At 35.2% G+C, this 16,943-nt stretch overlaps 3 protein-coding genes across 3 annotated transcripts; 1 reads left to right on the plus strand and 2 right to left on the minus strand.

The window, feature by feature from the left end:
- Positions 1-1,036: 1,036 nt before the first annotated feature.
- LOC146163377 (flavin reductase (NADPH)-like) lies at positions 1,037-4,816 on the plus strand. The gene is made up of 5 exons (XM_083382675.1): positions 1,037-1,472; positions 2,247-2,417; positions 3,181-3,270; positions 3,756-3,913; positions 4,495-4,816. Exons 1-5 carry the CDS (start codon positions 1,400-1,402, stop codon positions 4,732-4,734), a joined length of 732 nt encoding a protein of 243 aa, XP_083238801.1. The 5' UTR covers positions 1,037-1,399; the 3' UTR covers positions 4,735-4,816.
- Positions 4,817-6,581: 1,765 nt separating this feature from the next.
- On the minus strand, positions 6,582-9,256 carry LOC146163378 (uncharacterized). The gene is made up of 4 exons (XM_083380471.1): positions 9,037-9,256; positions 8,399-8,542; positions 7,558-7,722; positions 6,582-6,717 (listed from the first exon to the last, which is right to left on the minus strand). Exons 1-4 carry the CDS (start codon positions 9,254-9,256, stop codon positions 6,596-6,598), a joined length of 651 nt encoding a protein of 216 aa, XP_083236597.1. The 3' UTR covers positions 6,582-6,595.
- Positions 9,257-11,323: 2,067 nt separating this feature from the next.
- Positions 11,324-16,677, minus strand: LOC146163379 (calcyphosin-like protein). Its single transcript, XM_083381476.1, has 4 exons — positions 16,497-16,677; positions 15,588-15,765; positions 13,825-14,034; positions 11,324-12,638 (listed from the first exon to the last, which is right to left on the minus strand). The coding sequence occupies exons 1-4, from the start codon at positions 16,631-16,633 to the stop codon at positions 12,537-12,539; spliced, it is 627 nt and encodes a 208-aa protein (XP_083237602.1). The 5' UTR covers positions 16,634-16,677; the 3' UTR covers positions 11,324-12,536.
- Positions 16,678-16,943: the final 266 nt, after the last annotated feature.

Genomic DNA, 16,943 nt, shown 5'->3' on the forward strand with positions numbered 1-16,943 from the left:
AGTGAATACACATTATCTATATATAAAGTCTGTTTTCGCATTTATTTTTCGAACACTCCGCAATTACCTCGTCGTGATTGAATTTAATGTCGCAGAAATAAATAGAGACATGGCCATATATTAAAGTTTTACCCATCGTAGAACACAGTGAAGCATTGCGAGAAACTTTATTCATATGGCGTTCGAGAACTGTCTGTATCGCCAGATTGGACCAAGATTGTTTTGTATTTCAACGGTACGCGGGTGGATGTAAAGCTGGTCAGTTGCCGACTACGACAGCTAAACGCATGCGGGTGAAAAGGAAATGCGTCAGAACGATTTTAAACAGAGGCTTTTCATTCAAACACACTCAACAAATGATTGCTCGCTGCTGACGCCTGCAAAAGTGGGCGGTAACGCCACGCCCATTTCTGCAAGTGTAAACAAACTTTATTTCTTGCATGCAAAAACGTGCAGTTAATAAACCGGCGAAACGGGTTTGCAAGGGCTTGAAACTTTGTTTATGACTTGAAAAAGTTGGCGCTGGTCTATAATCCTACCACTTACAGTTTTAAGTAACTAAACGAGTTGTCGAAATTGAAGTTGCATGGAAGAAATAACTTGGAAGAATAAATGTAATAATAATAATACTTGACTATTGACCCACCCAAAGCCTAATGCTAACCCGAATAATGTGTTATCAATTAGTTGTGTGATAGAAATCTAGGAAAGCGCCCAAAAGTCAAGAAAGTACTTTAAGATTTGTTCCAAAATTTTTTAATTTAAGCTTATCGTTAAATCTGAGTAGCAGGAAGTAGAGAAATTATTGAACTATAACTATATCTGTATTATATATTTTATGAAAATTTGTGTCAAGATCTTGCTACAAGATCTTTGCTAACCAAAGTTAGCAGATGTTTTGTAATTTATTGTCCCAAGTCACATCCGATCAGTCACACTTTAAAACCGCCTACAGATTTTTGTTTATATGCAGTTAAACAAAACTTGAATGCAGCTGTGCAATTGAATAAATAAATATGGCGTGTTCTGGCAAAGATAGCTTAATTCCTTACATAAACAAATTATTATAACCATGTTTACTAAAAAGGAAATTTACAGTCATTATTGGACATCCTTGGAACTTAAAAATGTCACTGATATTGCCTTTTTAGATATAAGGTCCACTTTTTCCGTCAAATTTAAACTGTTTGCTGTTTTACTCTCAGAATTTTGTTAAGAAACAAGCTCAAAACTGAAGTGTATATTTTAATACAAAAAAGGCATAAACATCAACTAAAATCTGTTAATTACATTGTTTTGTTTTGATTATAAGGATACAATGTCTATAGTTTGGGCCAATTTGAACTGTATGTTTTTCTTGCCTTCAAAAATTTTATAGGAAACACACTCAAAAGTAGTTATGAAATTAATTGTGTTTGGGTCAACTGGACGAGTTGGAATCTCCATTTTGAGATTATGCATTGAAAGTGAAGGTAATGTAGATAAAACATAGTAATACTTATGTGTAAATGGGTAAAGTACTGGCTCCCAACCTTCTGCTACTCTACTAAAGATGAATATATTGAAACATGCTTACTAGTATTTTTAATTGATTGTTTTATTTAAACCTCACAATAAGCATGACAAACTAAATGTGCAAAATGTAGGAAAACATTTTTCAATATATTCCACTTTGCCAATGTTGCAACTTGTCTTACAGTGTGATAGACAGTATTGTGTAAACTGCCGACCTTTTTGGAGATTGCACACCTACCCTGCATATAGAATACCTTCTTGATTTGATGCATTTTAACATTGGGGAACAATTTTTTTAAAAAGCTTTAAAATAAGGAAAAAAATAGAAACCTAGAGAACCCTTTGTATTTTGAAACACATCAACATAGAAACTGGCACCCTGGTTGAAATCAAATTGTTTTACTTTTTGCCCTGGTTGGAAATCGCTTAGCTCTAGTGTTCTGAATTCAATTATAGTTGACTTGCACATCTGTGAAGATCAGAAACTGTCAAAACAAGGAGTTCTTGAGTTTGTTTTCAACAGTGGTTTTCAAAATGGGGCACCGTATAGACTTATTTTCAAAGCTAAATATTCTTAAAACACTTTAATGAAACAGTGACCTTCTTAATTTGGAAGGTTGTCAACCCCAGCATTAAAATATTATTATATTGGCTTTAATTTACCTGTTATTTTAGGCTTGCACTGTTGATCTATAAGTCACTTTATTAAGGACAAGAAATGGTGTGTTTAGATTGGCAGGTAACTGCATTCGCACGGACACCTTCAAAGATACCCGAAGACCTTCGCAGCAAAGTTAATGTTGTGGTTGGAAGTTTGTTGAAGCCGGAAGATGTTAGTTCTGCTATGGCTGGACAAGATGCTGTCATATCGTGTGTTGGACCACCTTCCTTCTCATTTTTCAGTAAGGTTCTCTAATAATGTAAAATTCGCTTGTTGATAAGAGGAGTGTTTTATTATATTGTTTGCAAACTTACTAAAAACTGTTTTTAAACTTCTATTTTTGCCAATATCTTTAGAACGAACAAATATTTTTTTATCAATTTTCAGCAGATTTTCAACCTAAATAATGCACTTTTTTGTATAATTATTTAAAGTTTGCAAGCATTGTTTTTTAGTCTACAGCAGCAGTTCCCAAAGTTTTCTGAAAAAGTTGCCTGGTGAACCCTTCGCAATTATTTTGATATTTTGCTGCCCTATAAAAATTCAAGGGTCAGTTGACCCATGTTTCTTGTAGTACACTGGTGTAGTCAGAATCCGTTCTAATATAACAACTTTCTAACTAATATGAACGATTTGCCGATAGCAGGTAGTAGCCGACAGCATAAAAGATGCTTTTTGATGTCACAAGAGACATCAACAAACACGCTATATTTATCGAATAATAAAGCAAAACTAAAGACTAACACTGATGACAGATAATGTTTTAAGGACAGACTAATGTTTAAAAAATTAAAGACTAATTCTCCTTGCGGACCCTCTGAAACAGCTGTACGGACCCCAGTTTGGGAACTGCTGATCTATATTCTAGGTTAATGCATAATATATAAGGAAAATTTTTATTTACTCTGGGGTGAACCATTCACCTGATTAAGAAACACTGGTCTAGGGCATTGTGATTAACAGTTTGAGATCATCTGCTTTTTCCACTGTGTTACATTTAACAGCCCCAACAACTGTAGTTACTGAGTGTACGAGGAACATTGTGGATGCAATGAGAGAACACAGTGTCAAGAAGTTGGCTGTTATTGGTGGTGGTAAGTAGTTACTGGTGTGTTGCGATTTTTACTGAAATGTCTCATAAAAATCATTTATATTCATTTTTTTTTATAGTGTAAGATTTTCCATCATTTTTAGCGTAAAATTTTGTAAACCTCGTTTTATTTTGTGATTTATGCCGGTGGCCTTTAGTCTTAATCGACTAGCATAATTAGTCGATCAATGCTGCAGGCAAGGCCTGGCTAGAAACAACTAGCCTGTATTGAGATTTAAACTCATGACCTCCGGCCATACTGGGACCATAGCTCTATCAACTGAGCTACAAAGACTCAGAAGGGAGCAAGTAGAGAAAAACAACCATAACACCATTGTTTGCTACATTCTGTTTGTAAAACTAGCCTGCGGCGATGTTCGAACTCACAACCTCGGTCATATCGTTAATCACCACGACTCCAAATGGCTGGATCACAGTATTTGTGTATGTATATTCTATTATATCAACTTATATTTAAATAAATTTCAGTTCACCTTCTTCCTGGCCAAACAGCTCCATTTTTTATTAAAAATGCGCTTAAAGACCACCAAAACGGGTTGGACATTCTTCGCAAAGCCAAGGACATTCAGTGGGCCATGCTGGCTCCATCTGTTATTGAAAATTTGCCAGAGGGTGGAAAATATGAAGTATGTTTCTCTATAGGTTGCTGCTTAGGGTTCTACCCAATTTTTAGTTCAGGGATTGTTATGAAATCGTAATTAAGTTGACAGCAGAAGTAACATTATTTATGCTTTATTCCTCAATTACATTAAACCCTGGTTGGATCAGTTTCAAAACCTACCCTGGGTGTTTTTTATCACACGACTTATTAAGAAATTATCGTATGTTTATATGTTTTTCCCAACAACTTTAACCATTTAAAATTATACTCGGGTGAAATGAAACTCACACGTCACACCAATCAAAATATATTTTTTTATAACCCGTTGCATGTTAACTTTTTTGTTGGAAAATATTAAATAAATACCTCAATATGTATATATATAAACTCAAAAACTAAATACATGTCTGAACAAAAGTGCGATTTTTCTAGTTTGTGTGCTACTGTTTGTTTTTAATTTAATTTTTAGACTTTGCACAAAATAACAAAATACATCTAAACTGTCGACGTTACACCTGTGAGTTTCTTTCTAAAATTTTAACAAAAAATTGCTCAACAAATAAAGCACTCCCAATTTAGAAATTAAAGTTTTTTTTGTATATTCAGGTAGCGATAAACAAGCAGCCTGGAAGTTTCGTGGCTCGAACATTTGACATCGCCGATTGGATGCTTTCCTACTTAAAAAACGATGAAAACACAGAGGAATTTTGCCACCAGATGGTCGGGATTTCATCTACAGTTTCAACGTTTCAATTTCTGAGCCAGACTCGGCCTGGAAAGCTGATTTTAAAAGTAGCTGCTGGTGTCTCTGTTGCTGTTGCTCTAGCATGTTGCTACTTTCTCTAAACGTAGCCTCGTTTACTTGGTACTATGCCATTGGTAGTCCTGTGTCATTAAATGTCAATTATTAGTAATCATTTTATCGATCCAAATAGCGATTATAAGGCTGTAACATTATTATTGTCTATTGTATTTTACATTAAAAAGCAAACCTTTAACTTTTTTAAATTGGAGTGTACTATTACTATTATGTAAATGTATGTTTTTTTGCTTGGGTTCGTATGTAGAAATACTAGCCCATTACTGAACACTTAAATAAACAGTGTTAACACTCGACTTTAATGCCACACAAACGTTTTTATATAACAGTGTTAAATTAATCTTTTGTTCTGTTTCGTAACCTGAGTCTTATGTTAATGCCATCACTGCTTATTTTGTCGATTTAATGTTATCACTGCTCATATTTGCATTAACTATAGTTGAGATTTCCCAATATGTTTATGTAGGCTATTACACAGATTTTTACTGCTCTTGCCTTTCTTGTATGTATCTTTTTTCTGTTTGTATTTAACTCTATATTGAGGCTAATTGAAATCAGTCAAGGCCTCTAGAATTCAAGTCCAAACAAATATAGACATGAAACAAAAAAATCAACTCCTAGCAAATGCGAAGGTTATCCTTTAATTGTATTTCTATTTTCTAGAATTACTCTACTTGCACGAAATTGATGATAGGTCGACTAAATTCAGTTAATCTCTCAAAGTTTACATGTACATAAATATGTCATTAGATATCATTTTGAACGTTCCGAATATGATTTTTCGAAAGGTTTAAAATGCTACCTACTTCGGTAATGTGCTTTGATATTCGTACAACAACCTCCAATCATTATCCTCTAAGTTACCTGTGTTCTACTGATTATAATATTAGTCTTTTGATTACCTGTTATTGTAAGCTTGTGCTGTGGATCTTTACTATATTAAGGACACTAGATTTGCACGAATCATTTTTACATCTATTTTGTTTGTTTAAGCATAGAAATGACGTCATTTTGTATCAGTATCGGAATAAAATGAATGAAAGACACACACAAACATATGTGTTTAATAACATCTGTGATCTAGCCCCTCGGAAGTTGCTTTATGACCAAAGTTTTAGTAGCGGACATCCTGCCAAGTAAGCTAGATTTTCCGGATTATGTTTTTTGTAAGCTAATAGAATTTGTGGTGACTTGATGCATAAAACAAGTTATGGCGTCAAAAACAACATGTGGCCCGTATAGGCCCTGGTTTGGTGCGCCCTGCTATAAAACATGTCATTACACAAACTTAAAATGAACAAACACCAGAGAGAATAAATAAAGCCTAGCTGACGCGCTTCTCTTGAGAAATTGTTAAATTATTACGCCCACTAATGCATTGAGGAGATCTTGTTCACAAGGTACGTTGCCTGTTCATCTGTGCTGTAATGACTTGACTTGAGTTGAAATAAAGTGTTTTATTAAGCATTGGTCATTATAAAATTAGGTTATTTATCTTACGGTTTGCACATAACACAATTTGCCTATATGTTTTATTTTGTGTTAGTTTTTAGTTGAGTTACTGCTCATAATCAAAAAAGTTTACCAATTTTAATCAAGAAATAAAAACGAAATAAATCTAGGCCTAACTAATTGGAGGAATTACAATAATTTTTAAAAAACAGCTTAAATTCCGTTTCACGAAAGTGATTATTGGTGAGACTCTTGTAACATAACAATTTAAGGCGTAAACCAGTTTTGTCAGATTTTATTACATTTGTGTTTTAATTACAACGACACAGATTAAACTATATACGCAGTAATTTCTGTGAATATAAAAGGACGAAAAGCAAAACAAACACAACTGATAAAAAAATAAAAACTATGATTCTTTCCGGAAAGTGCTGGTTACTTGTCGCACGGAACACAAAGGTCACAAGACTTCTGGCACCAGTTCTTCACATTGTAGTAGATGTCACTGTCGCAAAACCCAGCCCATTTGGGACAGGCTTTGTAAACGTCCTTGCAGTCTAAAAAACATGAAATAATAAGAAAAACGATAAGAAAACGTGGTGATTTTGCCCATTTTGTTGCCTAAATTAAGGTAATTCAATTTGACAAATTCGTTGTGGCCTTCTAACCTTACTAATGAGAAAAATAAATCAGTAAGAAATCCGCGGCGTAACATTTTCAATATCGCGCTTTCAGATAATATTGCAGTCCATATATACGAGTAAGGAGTGTCGCGCAATATCTTGTTTAATAAAACAATCGGCTATTGATTTTAATATCGTTTTAACTTTTAGGTGTGTTTTGCTTAAAAATGGCGAGTTTTCAAGTCTTTAAAATTATTTTTATGAAATATTTCCGATATATTGTGTATTTTTTCTCTTGAATTTTCCATAACTGGGATAGAAAGTTAAAGTTTTTACATTGTACGCATGTATGGTGAATACTCCAACACAATTTAATTCCTCCAAACAAGTTTCTCAACCATTTTTTGCAGCGACTTTTTTAAATTAGCATTAAAAGTTCAATTTGAATTAACGTCAGCCGTGTCTTAGTATTTCTTCCACAGTTTTTCAAATTGTTTAAATCATGACCGGTTTCAATGAATCTAATCATGTGAACTACTGCAGTCGGTGACCAAAAAATTTAAACAGCGAACCATGGGTTGCTTCAATCTATCAAGCACCCCCCAAAAAAAATGGTGCTCGTGTCGATTATGAATGATCAAGATCGATTCGTGGCGTAGCAAGTTAAAAAAGAAAAACAAAACGCCAACACCTTTTGACAATTAAAACAACTGAATATCCACTCCGGGATTCGAACCCGCGACCCTCAAAACCATTAGCGTTCATTCTAGTTACCAGGGTCGCACTCAGCGACTTCAGTCCCCGATTCCTGGTTCTCTGTGCTTTCGCCGCAGGCCTCACAAGTCTCCCTGCAGAAGAGTCTCAGGTCGGCGTAGGAGCAGTAGACTTCGCGCTTGGTGCGGCATTCCTTGTTTCCCAGCATGTCGTTGCAGAACATTCCTGTGGTTTAAAAGAAAAAAAATAGTGTTAAAGTAGAAATCCTGTGGAGATTTCGTGAAGCCGCAGCATTATAATTCTTGATAGGATTGTAAATCTGCCGAAGCTCGCACAATGAGTTCAGCACTTTTATTTTAACTTGTAGGAATGCGCAACTTTTTGCGTTGGTCAGGTTTTCGTTTTTATTCCCTATATAAACATTAAAATCAGTATGTTTTAAGAATTTTGCTCCCAAATGCTCTATCTACAACAGGGTTCTCATACTGGAATCAGTCGGCCCCTTTTAGGAGTATGGAGCAAATAAGAGCTAATCAAAACCTTAATTTATCACTTAAAGTGGGATGTTTTTTTACAAAACGAAGGTCGATTTAAATACACTTTGGCATTTTATTGAATAAATTTAGACTCGATTTCAGTTATGTACTTGCACACGAATTCGACCTATAAAAGCAGATGTAAGTCTACTTATTTTATGACGAAATTTGTGAAAACGAAAACTTCATGCGGACCCTGATCAACACCGACCAAAATTGTTTTTATGAGTACGTGTTAGTGATGTTGAAGAACTTCTAATACAACAACTAGAAGCTTATCTGACTTACGCGGTGTTTCTAGCTAAGGTACACGGATCACTGGTAAACTTAACAGAAAATATTTTATTATTTAGCTAAAATCGTACCTGTAACGCTTCCCTCCTTGCTCCCACATCGCTTCTCGCATTCACCACACGACTCCGGGCAGATGTAGGAGAACAGATTGTTGCCGCATTTGCCAAGTAGCTTGATAAGACCGCAGTAGTTGTTGCGGTCCGCGCAGTTCTGACCTGAATAAGCAAGTAGTATTCAAAAGCGGTTTATTTCGAGCTAACTTTAGATAAAAAATTCATATTTTCAGTTTCTTGCATTAACAACTAAAATAAATGAAAATCTACACTTTAAATAAAAACATAAAAGAAAACTGGGCAATGCATTTACAAAAATAGCTTTTGCTTGCAAAGATCGGTTGGTATTTTTTTCTCGCAGCTATCATCTGCCTCCATAGCTATTCGGCTCGGCATAAGTCACTTTATTTCGTTTTTAACATGGGGTAAATATAATTTCTACGCAATATCAATCTAGCTTAGTGGTTAATGATGTAGGGAGACTAAAAACACATATTTTAAACCATGTACGATAACACCGAACGTTTTGACCTAATAAACAGTTATTTAAAGCTTACGTAAATTTTCACAAACATTACACAGTTTACCAATATAGGCTATACACAGTTAGGCTACCCGTCAACAACTTGAACTTTAAAACAAGTCCAGGTACTTACAGTTGATGTAGGTGAAATAGCTTTGCAGTAAGTCGTCGGAAATCGACAGTCTTTTTTGCAAAACGCTGTCGGACAAGGGCAGCCCGTCTTGTAGAATCACATCCGACGGGGGCAAACCGTTCTGAACGCCACCGGCCGACGAAATGGCCAAAATGTCGTCCTCCGCAGCAACCATGACAAACATAACCACACAAGCCACTACCGGACCGTTGAAAAGCATGTCGACAGCTGGTTTGACGGGTTAGATGCAGCAGCTTTAAGTTGTCCACTGAAATATGACGGTTCTGTAAAATGCTTGGCTGTTTTATAGCAAGCAGAATCAAGTGAACAGTCTTGTGTTGGGGCACTGTCTTCCGGTTTAACAAATTCGGGAAGCATTGTTACGCCTGGTGTTCCACAAAAGCGTCCTGTTTTGCGCCTTTGTTTAACTCAACCGAAAAAATAAACAAGAAAAATATGCGGAAACTGAAACAAAGATACCGGGTCTATATGGTGTATCTGATAGACCTGCCCGATTATCCTCTCAACCGACAAATCAAAAAAGGACTTATAGTTAGGTCGCCTGATGTTGGCTTAATTCTTGTAGCACCTGTAGTTGGCGTCATCGGTAGATAGCCTATTTACCAGTAACGGAATGACTGTTTGCAACAAAGTCTTCAGCATAATAGAGTAACTAAGGAATGATGTGCAAACCTTGTTTAGTTTCAACATTTTTTGTTTTCAAAATATGAAATTGAACGATCACTGAAACTTCGTAAGTATAGGTCGGTGTTTTTCAAACTCTTTTGCAGTGTTGTAATGACTTAAATCAATGACTTGACTTAAGTGCACTTAAGTCACTGTTTTTAAATGACTTGACTTGACTTAAGTCATTTGGACAAAATGACTTGACTTGACTTAAGTCTTTCGGACAAATGACTTGACTTGACTTAAGTCTTTTGAACAAATGACTTGGGTTGAAATAAAGCATTTCTTCAAGTACTTTTTTTTATAAAATTGAGATATTCGTCCAAATTTTTGCCCCAAAAAACAAATTGCTTGCTCTATGTTCCCTTTTCCTTATGTTTAGTTCAGTTATTGTTCATAATCGTACGAGTTAAAACATTCTAATAGTTTAACCTTTTATTTTTATGACAAGGACATGACTTGAAGTTGACTTGCTCTAATTATGACTTGACTGGGACTTGACTTGCGCAACCGATGACTTGGACTGGGACTTGACTTGTTATTTAATCGAAAAGGCTTGACTTGGACTTAAGTTATTTTACGAATAACTTGACTGAGACTTAAGTCATTTCGAAATGACTTGTTTACAACACTGCTCTTTTGAGCCTCGGGACACCGCATTAAAATAATTTTGCGGAACACCAAACGATAGTTTACAATAATGCATCAAAATGACCAACAAAATATATTTTGTGTTACAATAAGCGAAAATTCTGGCTTTATTGTATAATTGAATCGAATCACGAGGTAAATTTTATCTGGTAATAGCTAACAATAAGCAAAATCTACTTTTAAACCAGTAATTTTCGGCCGGTGTACGATGGAATATTAGTCAAATTAACAAATTTCTTGAGAAACACCGAGCAATCTTTCAGGAACATGGGTTAAAAATCCCTGATATAGGCTATTTAGTTGTTTCTCGGTAATAATTAATGTAATGATGTAATGTAGGAACAAAGGTCGACCATTGCTCGAAAGCTGACATTGCTTAAGACTCGCTCTAGTGCAGGGGTTTTTAAGCAGGGGTATGTTACCCATTGGTGGTACGAAGCACCAAAGCAGGGGCTACGACGTGCAATGTGAAATTATGCGCTATTTACGCACATTTGTGAAGAATGCGTAATTTACGAAAAGCAACAACAAATAACCAATAGTAAATTGACTGCTTGTTTGTGTGTTGTAAATAGTGTTGAACTTAAAAGACTGGATTTAATGCATGCATTCAACACGTAAGTTATAAATACACTGATTTTAATTCCTATTATTCCAATTTTATTTACTTCCGTCGGCCATTGTAGACAGGGGGATACAAGAAAATTTTATTAAAGCTCAAAGGGTACGAGCGCTAAAAAGGTTAAGAAACACTGCTCTAGGGGAATTTAGTCAAAACTGTACAAATGTTATGCACGGGTCGTTAAGCACAGAACACAAAACAACTTAATTTATCGCTTGAATGATTCGAAAACAAGTAAGTCGTCCCATCAAGCACCAACCGCAAAACCGACGGACCCTTAAATACCAGACATTTTGACATTATGTTTAAAAGAACACACACTCGAAGTGCTTTCGCAATATACATTTTATTGTTTTCTAAACAAATTACGTGTTTCTACATGGTGATAAATGAATACGCGGCGAAAAATTCGCATCATAGGCAAAAAATGAACAGCGGCAAAAGTTGAATAGGGCAAAATAGGATAAACATGTACAAATGTACAAAACATCAGCACCGGGGTATAAAAAGTAATCACATTGCGCTTGGAAACCTGAATGCGTGAAACTCAATAAAGAAATGCATTTAGCATATTTAAATGTATTTACAGTTGTTTTGATAAATACCGTTTTGCCAACGACAACCGTAATGTATCAATATTGGAATGGTAATTCTGCCTAAATTAAAATAATGCTGTGTCTATACTGATTCTGGTAATGCGCAAACGCACAAGTTACAATGCATTGCATAGTGATTACACAACAAGCGCCACACATTTCGATATATAAAAGTCATTCTACAAATGTACACTCCATCAACCAGCATCAAGGCTACTCATCATAGTGCAAATCGTAGCAAGTTCTCATGTAGAGAGACGAACGCGTAATTAGTTATCTTGTCAAAAAAGCAAACATAAGCTGTATAGTTCGACTTTACATTACTAACTGGTCGACTATTTTGTCAAGTGTATTATTAAGGTATCGAAAACTACAGGGTTAAAATGAATTTTGATTTAACAACGTTTTTTTATCGTTTAGAAGACAGCCAAAGTAACCCGCAAGCACACTATTTTAGCATTTTTTAAATTTCGTACTATACCTTTGAACGTGATTAAAAGAGATAAAGGAAAAAGAAAAAATACGCAGCATATTACTTATGGAATACAGTCGTACACAATTGCAGTTGATCAAAACACACACAGAAGAAAAACTGCATTTGTTTGCCAAAGCCATCTATAGAAAAAAAGCAGAAAGAACATTTTAAACGAAACTTTACAAAAAAGTTAAAAACACCACCACCGATACGCGTATATGAATCACCGTTTAAAAAGGCACGATGTGATATTAAAAGATTGCGGCACCAAACCTAATAATAATTCAACATTATACAACTACAAGTAAAGGTACCACAAACACTGCAGCAGAACAAAAACAATTTTTTTGGAAAATTAGAATGAGCTTTTTATTTGTACTATCAGGGAATTCCTTGTAATGTATTTATAGGTAGTTTTGACATAAGTTTGGTGCAAATGAATCTTGATAGGGCGTCGTTGAATATTTTCTCACAGTTTCCAAGCTTTTCGCATCATGACGTCAAAGTACACGTCCTGGTCGATAGAGGCGCTCACACCAACGTAGTAGTTGAGAAATTCATCCCAAGTCACCTGAAAACACAAAATGTGTTCAAAGATTGTCATCGCTAAGCCTACAAATTGGTGTAAATGCAGGACAGAAGCGTAGCTAAGGGAGAGGGGCGGCGGGGTACATATGTCAAGGGGCGCCAAGGTACATGGGTGCCAAAAGAGGATTTCAAATGCCAAAATGAGGCTGCTTCTTCCTTAAATACAATGCTCTTTTAAAATTTTAATTGTGTTTCCGTATAAAGTAAAATATATTATATTAATGTAATAGAAAATGTGATTAAAATTTTATAGATTGCTTCCGGGGGCAAAATACCCTGGCTACGCCTATGATGCAGGGCATGTGCCGAAATTAGCAATTATGTTCCACGATAACTGTATGCAAAGAGCCCAGGCTGCGCATTAACAGTACTGTGTGGAAATATTTATAAATATTTAACGAGAAAAGGCCTGTGTTTTCCCCAATCAGTCGGCTGCTGCCGAAACAATGTTTACACAACGAATGTCAACGTCTGGCGACAAATTTGAGTCAATGCTCGTATTAGTGAGTTGTTACATTAAGTCAGCAATATAAATTACAGGAACACGCATAATGCTGATATGGTTAGATGTAAATTAGCGGTTTAATATAATAAAGACAAATTCCACAAAAACTACACTAGCTTAACAAGATAGCAGCATTGACAAAACAGAACAAAATAATTACAAAACGTTTTGACGAAATTTAAAGTCTTGTCCATTCGTATTTGTGCCATTGTTTTATTTTAACATACTTAACAAAACCCTAAAGAATAATCCTAAACAGACTCTTTTACTAAGCACCTATGAAGTATATCGTCATAAGTAATCGATTCAAGAGATGCCAACGTACAAAGAAATCTATCACGTATATAAAAGAGTCTTTCCGAACAAAAACATCCCAACAAAACCGTATAAATTAAAAGCAAGGCACAATCACGGCAAACACAGAAACTTAACTATAAAAACTTTCTATCTATTTTTTGCAGAAAAAAACTAAACCAACAGGCAAGCCATATTTCCTATTTTACTCACAGCGTTTAAATACGGCATAGTGACCTGCCTAACAGGGTTCAACTAAAAAACTTGTCCAAGCAGATGTTCCGTTTGCAAAAAAACTCAACCTACACAAATTTTTGCCTAACGGTAAATTTCAAAACGAAAAACACGGGGAAAATACGGAAAGACCCACAATGCCGTCAGCGTCGCCTGGCGTGTCGAAGCTTTCAAGAAACTTGCGAAATACTTGGTCCTCTGTCCACTCTCCGTTCTTGTACTTGGGATGGTGACTCGCGTTGTAGACGCCGCGCAGGTCTTCCACCGTGATCTGACCGTCCTTGGTCTTGTCCAGCTTCATGAAGGCCTTCTGGATGAGATCCTTGCGCCCTTTGGAGATCGGCGGCTGCGCGTAAAGAAAAGTTTTTTGAAAAATGTCAGGTTGAAGTTTGACGTAGAATGAGTAACATAGCCCATATTGAAGAAGATGGCACTTTTTAAATGTTGCTATTTTTGTTGCAGTTATTGGGTTGTTCACTAGGGAATGTCTGGTATGAGGCAGACTAGAGGTGCCCAAGAATTCTGGCAAATTAAAACAGCAGAAAACTATCAAAACAATTTGGACAAGAGATTTCAAGTAATATCGCATCAAAGCCGACGCCAATACCCAGAGGTAGTATTAGTACCGGTACTATACTGGAGTGGTATCACTACCTAACTAATATTAACATGTGCATTTTAACAATGGGTTGCGACCAAAGCAGCATTTTTGATCAAAACTAACACAGCTTTTTAAGACTACAGCAAATTTTGGCTTAATAATCGGAAAGTATTCACTTCATTTAATTTTTAATCAATTTTACCTATTTTATTACAGTTGTGATAGCATTTGCCATCAGGTTGGTCAGCCATACTTTTAGCCTAAAATATCAGGTATCGGTATCAGAACAAAAAAGGTATCAGACATCTGCAAATTGGGACTGTTAAACATTTGGAATTTGGAACACTATATAATGGTTTCAATTTACAATTACCATTAAATTAAATTTGTTAGTATATATATATATATATATATATATATATATATGTATATCAATTATGTTTGTGCACTTTGAATCTATTGTACAATGCGATAGAAGCTAATCAGCAATATACATTCTCAAAAAAAAATAAAATATTAAGGCACACAAGATGCTTCTTAGAGGTCATTCTAAAAGCACTGGCATACAAATAAGGGTGACTATGTCAAACAGGAAAAATTATGGTAATTTATTTGAGCTTCAAGAAAGTCCTTATTTTGTTTAATAGTGTATCAATCGATGTACGTAGGGCAACCTTTTTGAATGAGGATAACCTAATAAGAAGCCAAGCCACAATTCAAACCGTCATTAATGCCATTGGATAACAAAAGGACTGGAGTACAATTAGCCTGTCTGTAACAACACTAACTGTGGCTTCTGTTGGTAGTACTATAGAACATCAACCACTTCATTCAACAAGTGGCTTAATATTTCATGGTGCTCGCAAATTTAAGAGCGCTCTACAATGTATCAATTTTTGCGGGAAACTGGCTTTCTTTACCACAATTTTAAGTGCCAGAGGGTTATTGAGGTGACCTAATTACCTTTTCATAATATTTATATCAATTAGGTTGGAAGCCTTGGTAATACTAATATTAACACATACATGTGTATTTATTTATATATTTAATTTATCATACATAGTAATTCAACTGCTTTTTTTTCAGCCAAGAGCCTTTAGAGGTGCTTACCAAAATCAGTGAGCAATTTCGGTTAGCTTGTTCAAAGGTTCCTGATGTACATAATATCTTTGGTTGGAAGATTTTTAAAGGGCAAGATTACAGTTGTACAAACTTGTGTATAAATGTTTACTTTTATGTCAATAACTCAGTCACTACATCCAGTTTAAATAAAATGTCCAAAAAAAAGTTTAGCATACCCTTAGGCTAACAAGGAATTCATCAAAATCAATGGTCCCAGAACCATCGCGATCAAAGGCAGCATACATTTCCTGAACCTCATCAGGGTCAATGTCAACTCCGTAATCGCGCAAGCCTTTCTTGAATTCTTTGAAGTCAATTTGTCTGTTGCCATCATCATCCATAATTTTGAAAGTTCTGAAAATGATAGGGTGCTTTATGTTGGGTGTGTTAAATTTTTTTTTTTTGTAAAAAATTAGTTATTAGTTTTGCAATAAAATGTCAGTATTGGACATCCCTAGTTTAAACCATGGCTGTGGAGTCATTCTACAACGCGCAGCTTTTAAACTTGTGGATTAAATCACAGTGTTATGTTATCATGAGTACTGAGATTTGTGAATATAGGACTCTGGACTCATGTTCATCTTTTTTGGGTGGAGTTGATTAGGGAGTCAGACTCAGGTTATTTTCAACTGACTCCGCAGTCCTGGTTTAAACTATAAATGTTTTAGTAGTAAGGACCAGCTATCGTCTAAATATTTTTATAAAAATACTTTCAAAATCTATGTTTAAACAATATAAAATTTGTGACAAATTGTATATAGAGCCTTTGTAATGCGAAATATAAGAAACCCTTTCGAGCACATCATATTTTATTTTTACTTTCTCGCTTGGGTTAGGTCATTTGATCCTACATTACTTGAAAGATATGCGAAAATCTTATAAGGCTTACATGATAGAAAATTCAGAAAAAAAAATCGCGTTTACTTAACTCCCACAATCACGTCTTCACTCACACAAATTAACTAGCACAATCTCGTTTACTTCACAGCACACATATTTTATTTCAGCGATTAATTTATTACTGTTAATGGCAGTTTATACAGTAAAAAGTTAAGCAAAAAATAAACGAAACTTCTTAAGCATACCTGCCAAGGCCTTTTATTCCACTTGAGCCTCTTGACAAGCATTGCAACCGAAGTTTCTCGATTGGATTTTTCGTAGTCGACATCTGTTTTTTAGCCTTTTGCTGCATTTCGTAGTCATGTCTTGCGGTTCCAGCCATTTTGTTGAGTTAACTGGTGTTTGTTATTTAATATCTAATTAATATAACACTGTGCAATGTAAAAATAAATCTCGTGGAATTACAGCGCAAATAAAAAGTTAATCTGTTGAATAGGTATTCGTTATATTGTGTTTAAAGTTTTAAAACGAGAAACTAATAAATTTAAAGCAAAATAACAACAAATATATGTTTAATCCTTTTTAAGACCACGTGAAATGAAAACTTTAGATCATGTTACCAACGCCAGGCAAACAAAGCAACACAACGGAACAAGATCGCAAATAAGCTTCACCCTAAGCAAAACCGCAAA

This window comes from Ascidiella aspersa, chromosome 2 (assembly GCF_963924565.1).
Source record: "Ascidiella aspersa chromosome 2, kaAscAspe10.2, whole genome shotgun sequence".
Taxonomy (NCBI): domain Eukaryota; kingdom Metazoa; phylum Chordata; class Ascidiacea; order Phlebobranchia; family Ascidiidae; genus Ascidiella; species Ascidiella aspersa.

What these genes read in the sequence shown, in the direction of transcription:
- LOC146163377 (XM_083382675.1), top strand. Translation starts at nt 1,400, where the DNA reads ATGAAATTAATTGTGTTTGGGTCAACTGGACGAGTTGGAATCTCCATT. An exon ending in ACCTTCCTTCTCATTTTTCA is followed by an intron (nt 2,418 to 3,180) that starts GTAAGGTTCTCT and finishes TACATTTAACAG; the next exon opens with CCCCAACAACTGTAGTTACT. An exon ending in GTTGGCTGTTATTGGTGGTG is followed by an intron (nt 3,271 to 3,755) that starts GTAAGTAGTTAC and finishes AATAAATTTCAG; the next exon opens with TTCACCTTCTTCCTGGCCAA.
- LOC146163378 (XM_083380471.1), bottom strand. Translation starts at nt 9,256, where the DNA reads ATGCTTTTCAACGGTCCGGTAGTGGCTTGTGTGGTTATGTTTGTCATG. An exon ending in CTATTTCACCTACATCAACT is followed by an intron (nt 8,543 to 9,036) that starts GTAAGTACCTGG and finishes TTGCTTATTCAG; the next exon opens with GTCAGAACTGCGCGGACCGC. An exon ending in CAAGGAGGGAAGCGTTACAG is followed by an intron (nt 7,723 to 8,398) that starts GTACGATTTTAG and finishes TTTAAACCACAG; the next exon opens with GAATGTTCTGCAACGACATG.
- LOC146163379 (XM_083381476.1), bottom strand. Translation starts at nt 16,633, where the DNA reads ATGGCTGGAACCGCAAGACATGACTACGAAATGCAGCAAAAGGCTAAA. An exon ending in GGAATAAAAGGCCTTGGCAG is followed by an intron (nt 15,766 to 16,496) that starts GTATGCTTAAGA and finishes TATCATTTTCAG; the next exon opens with AACTTTCAAAATTATGGATG. An exon ending in CAGGCGACGCTGACGGCATT is followed by an intron (nt 12,639 to 13,824) that starts GTGGGTCTTTCC and finishes TTGTGTTTTCAG; the next exon opens with GTGACTTGGGATGAATTTCT.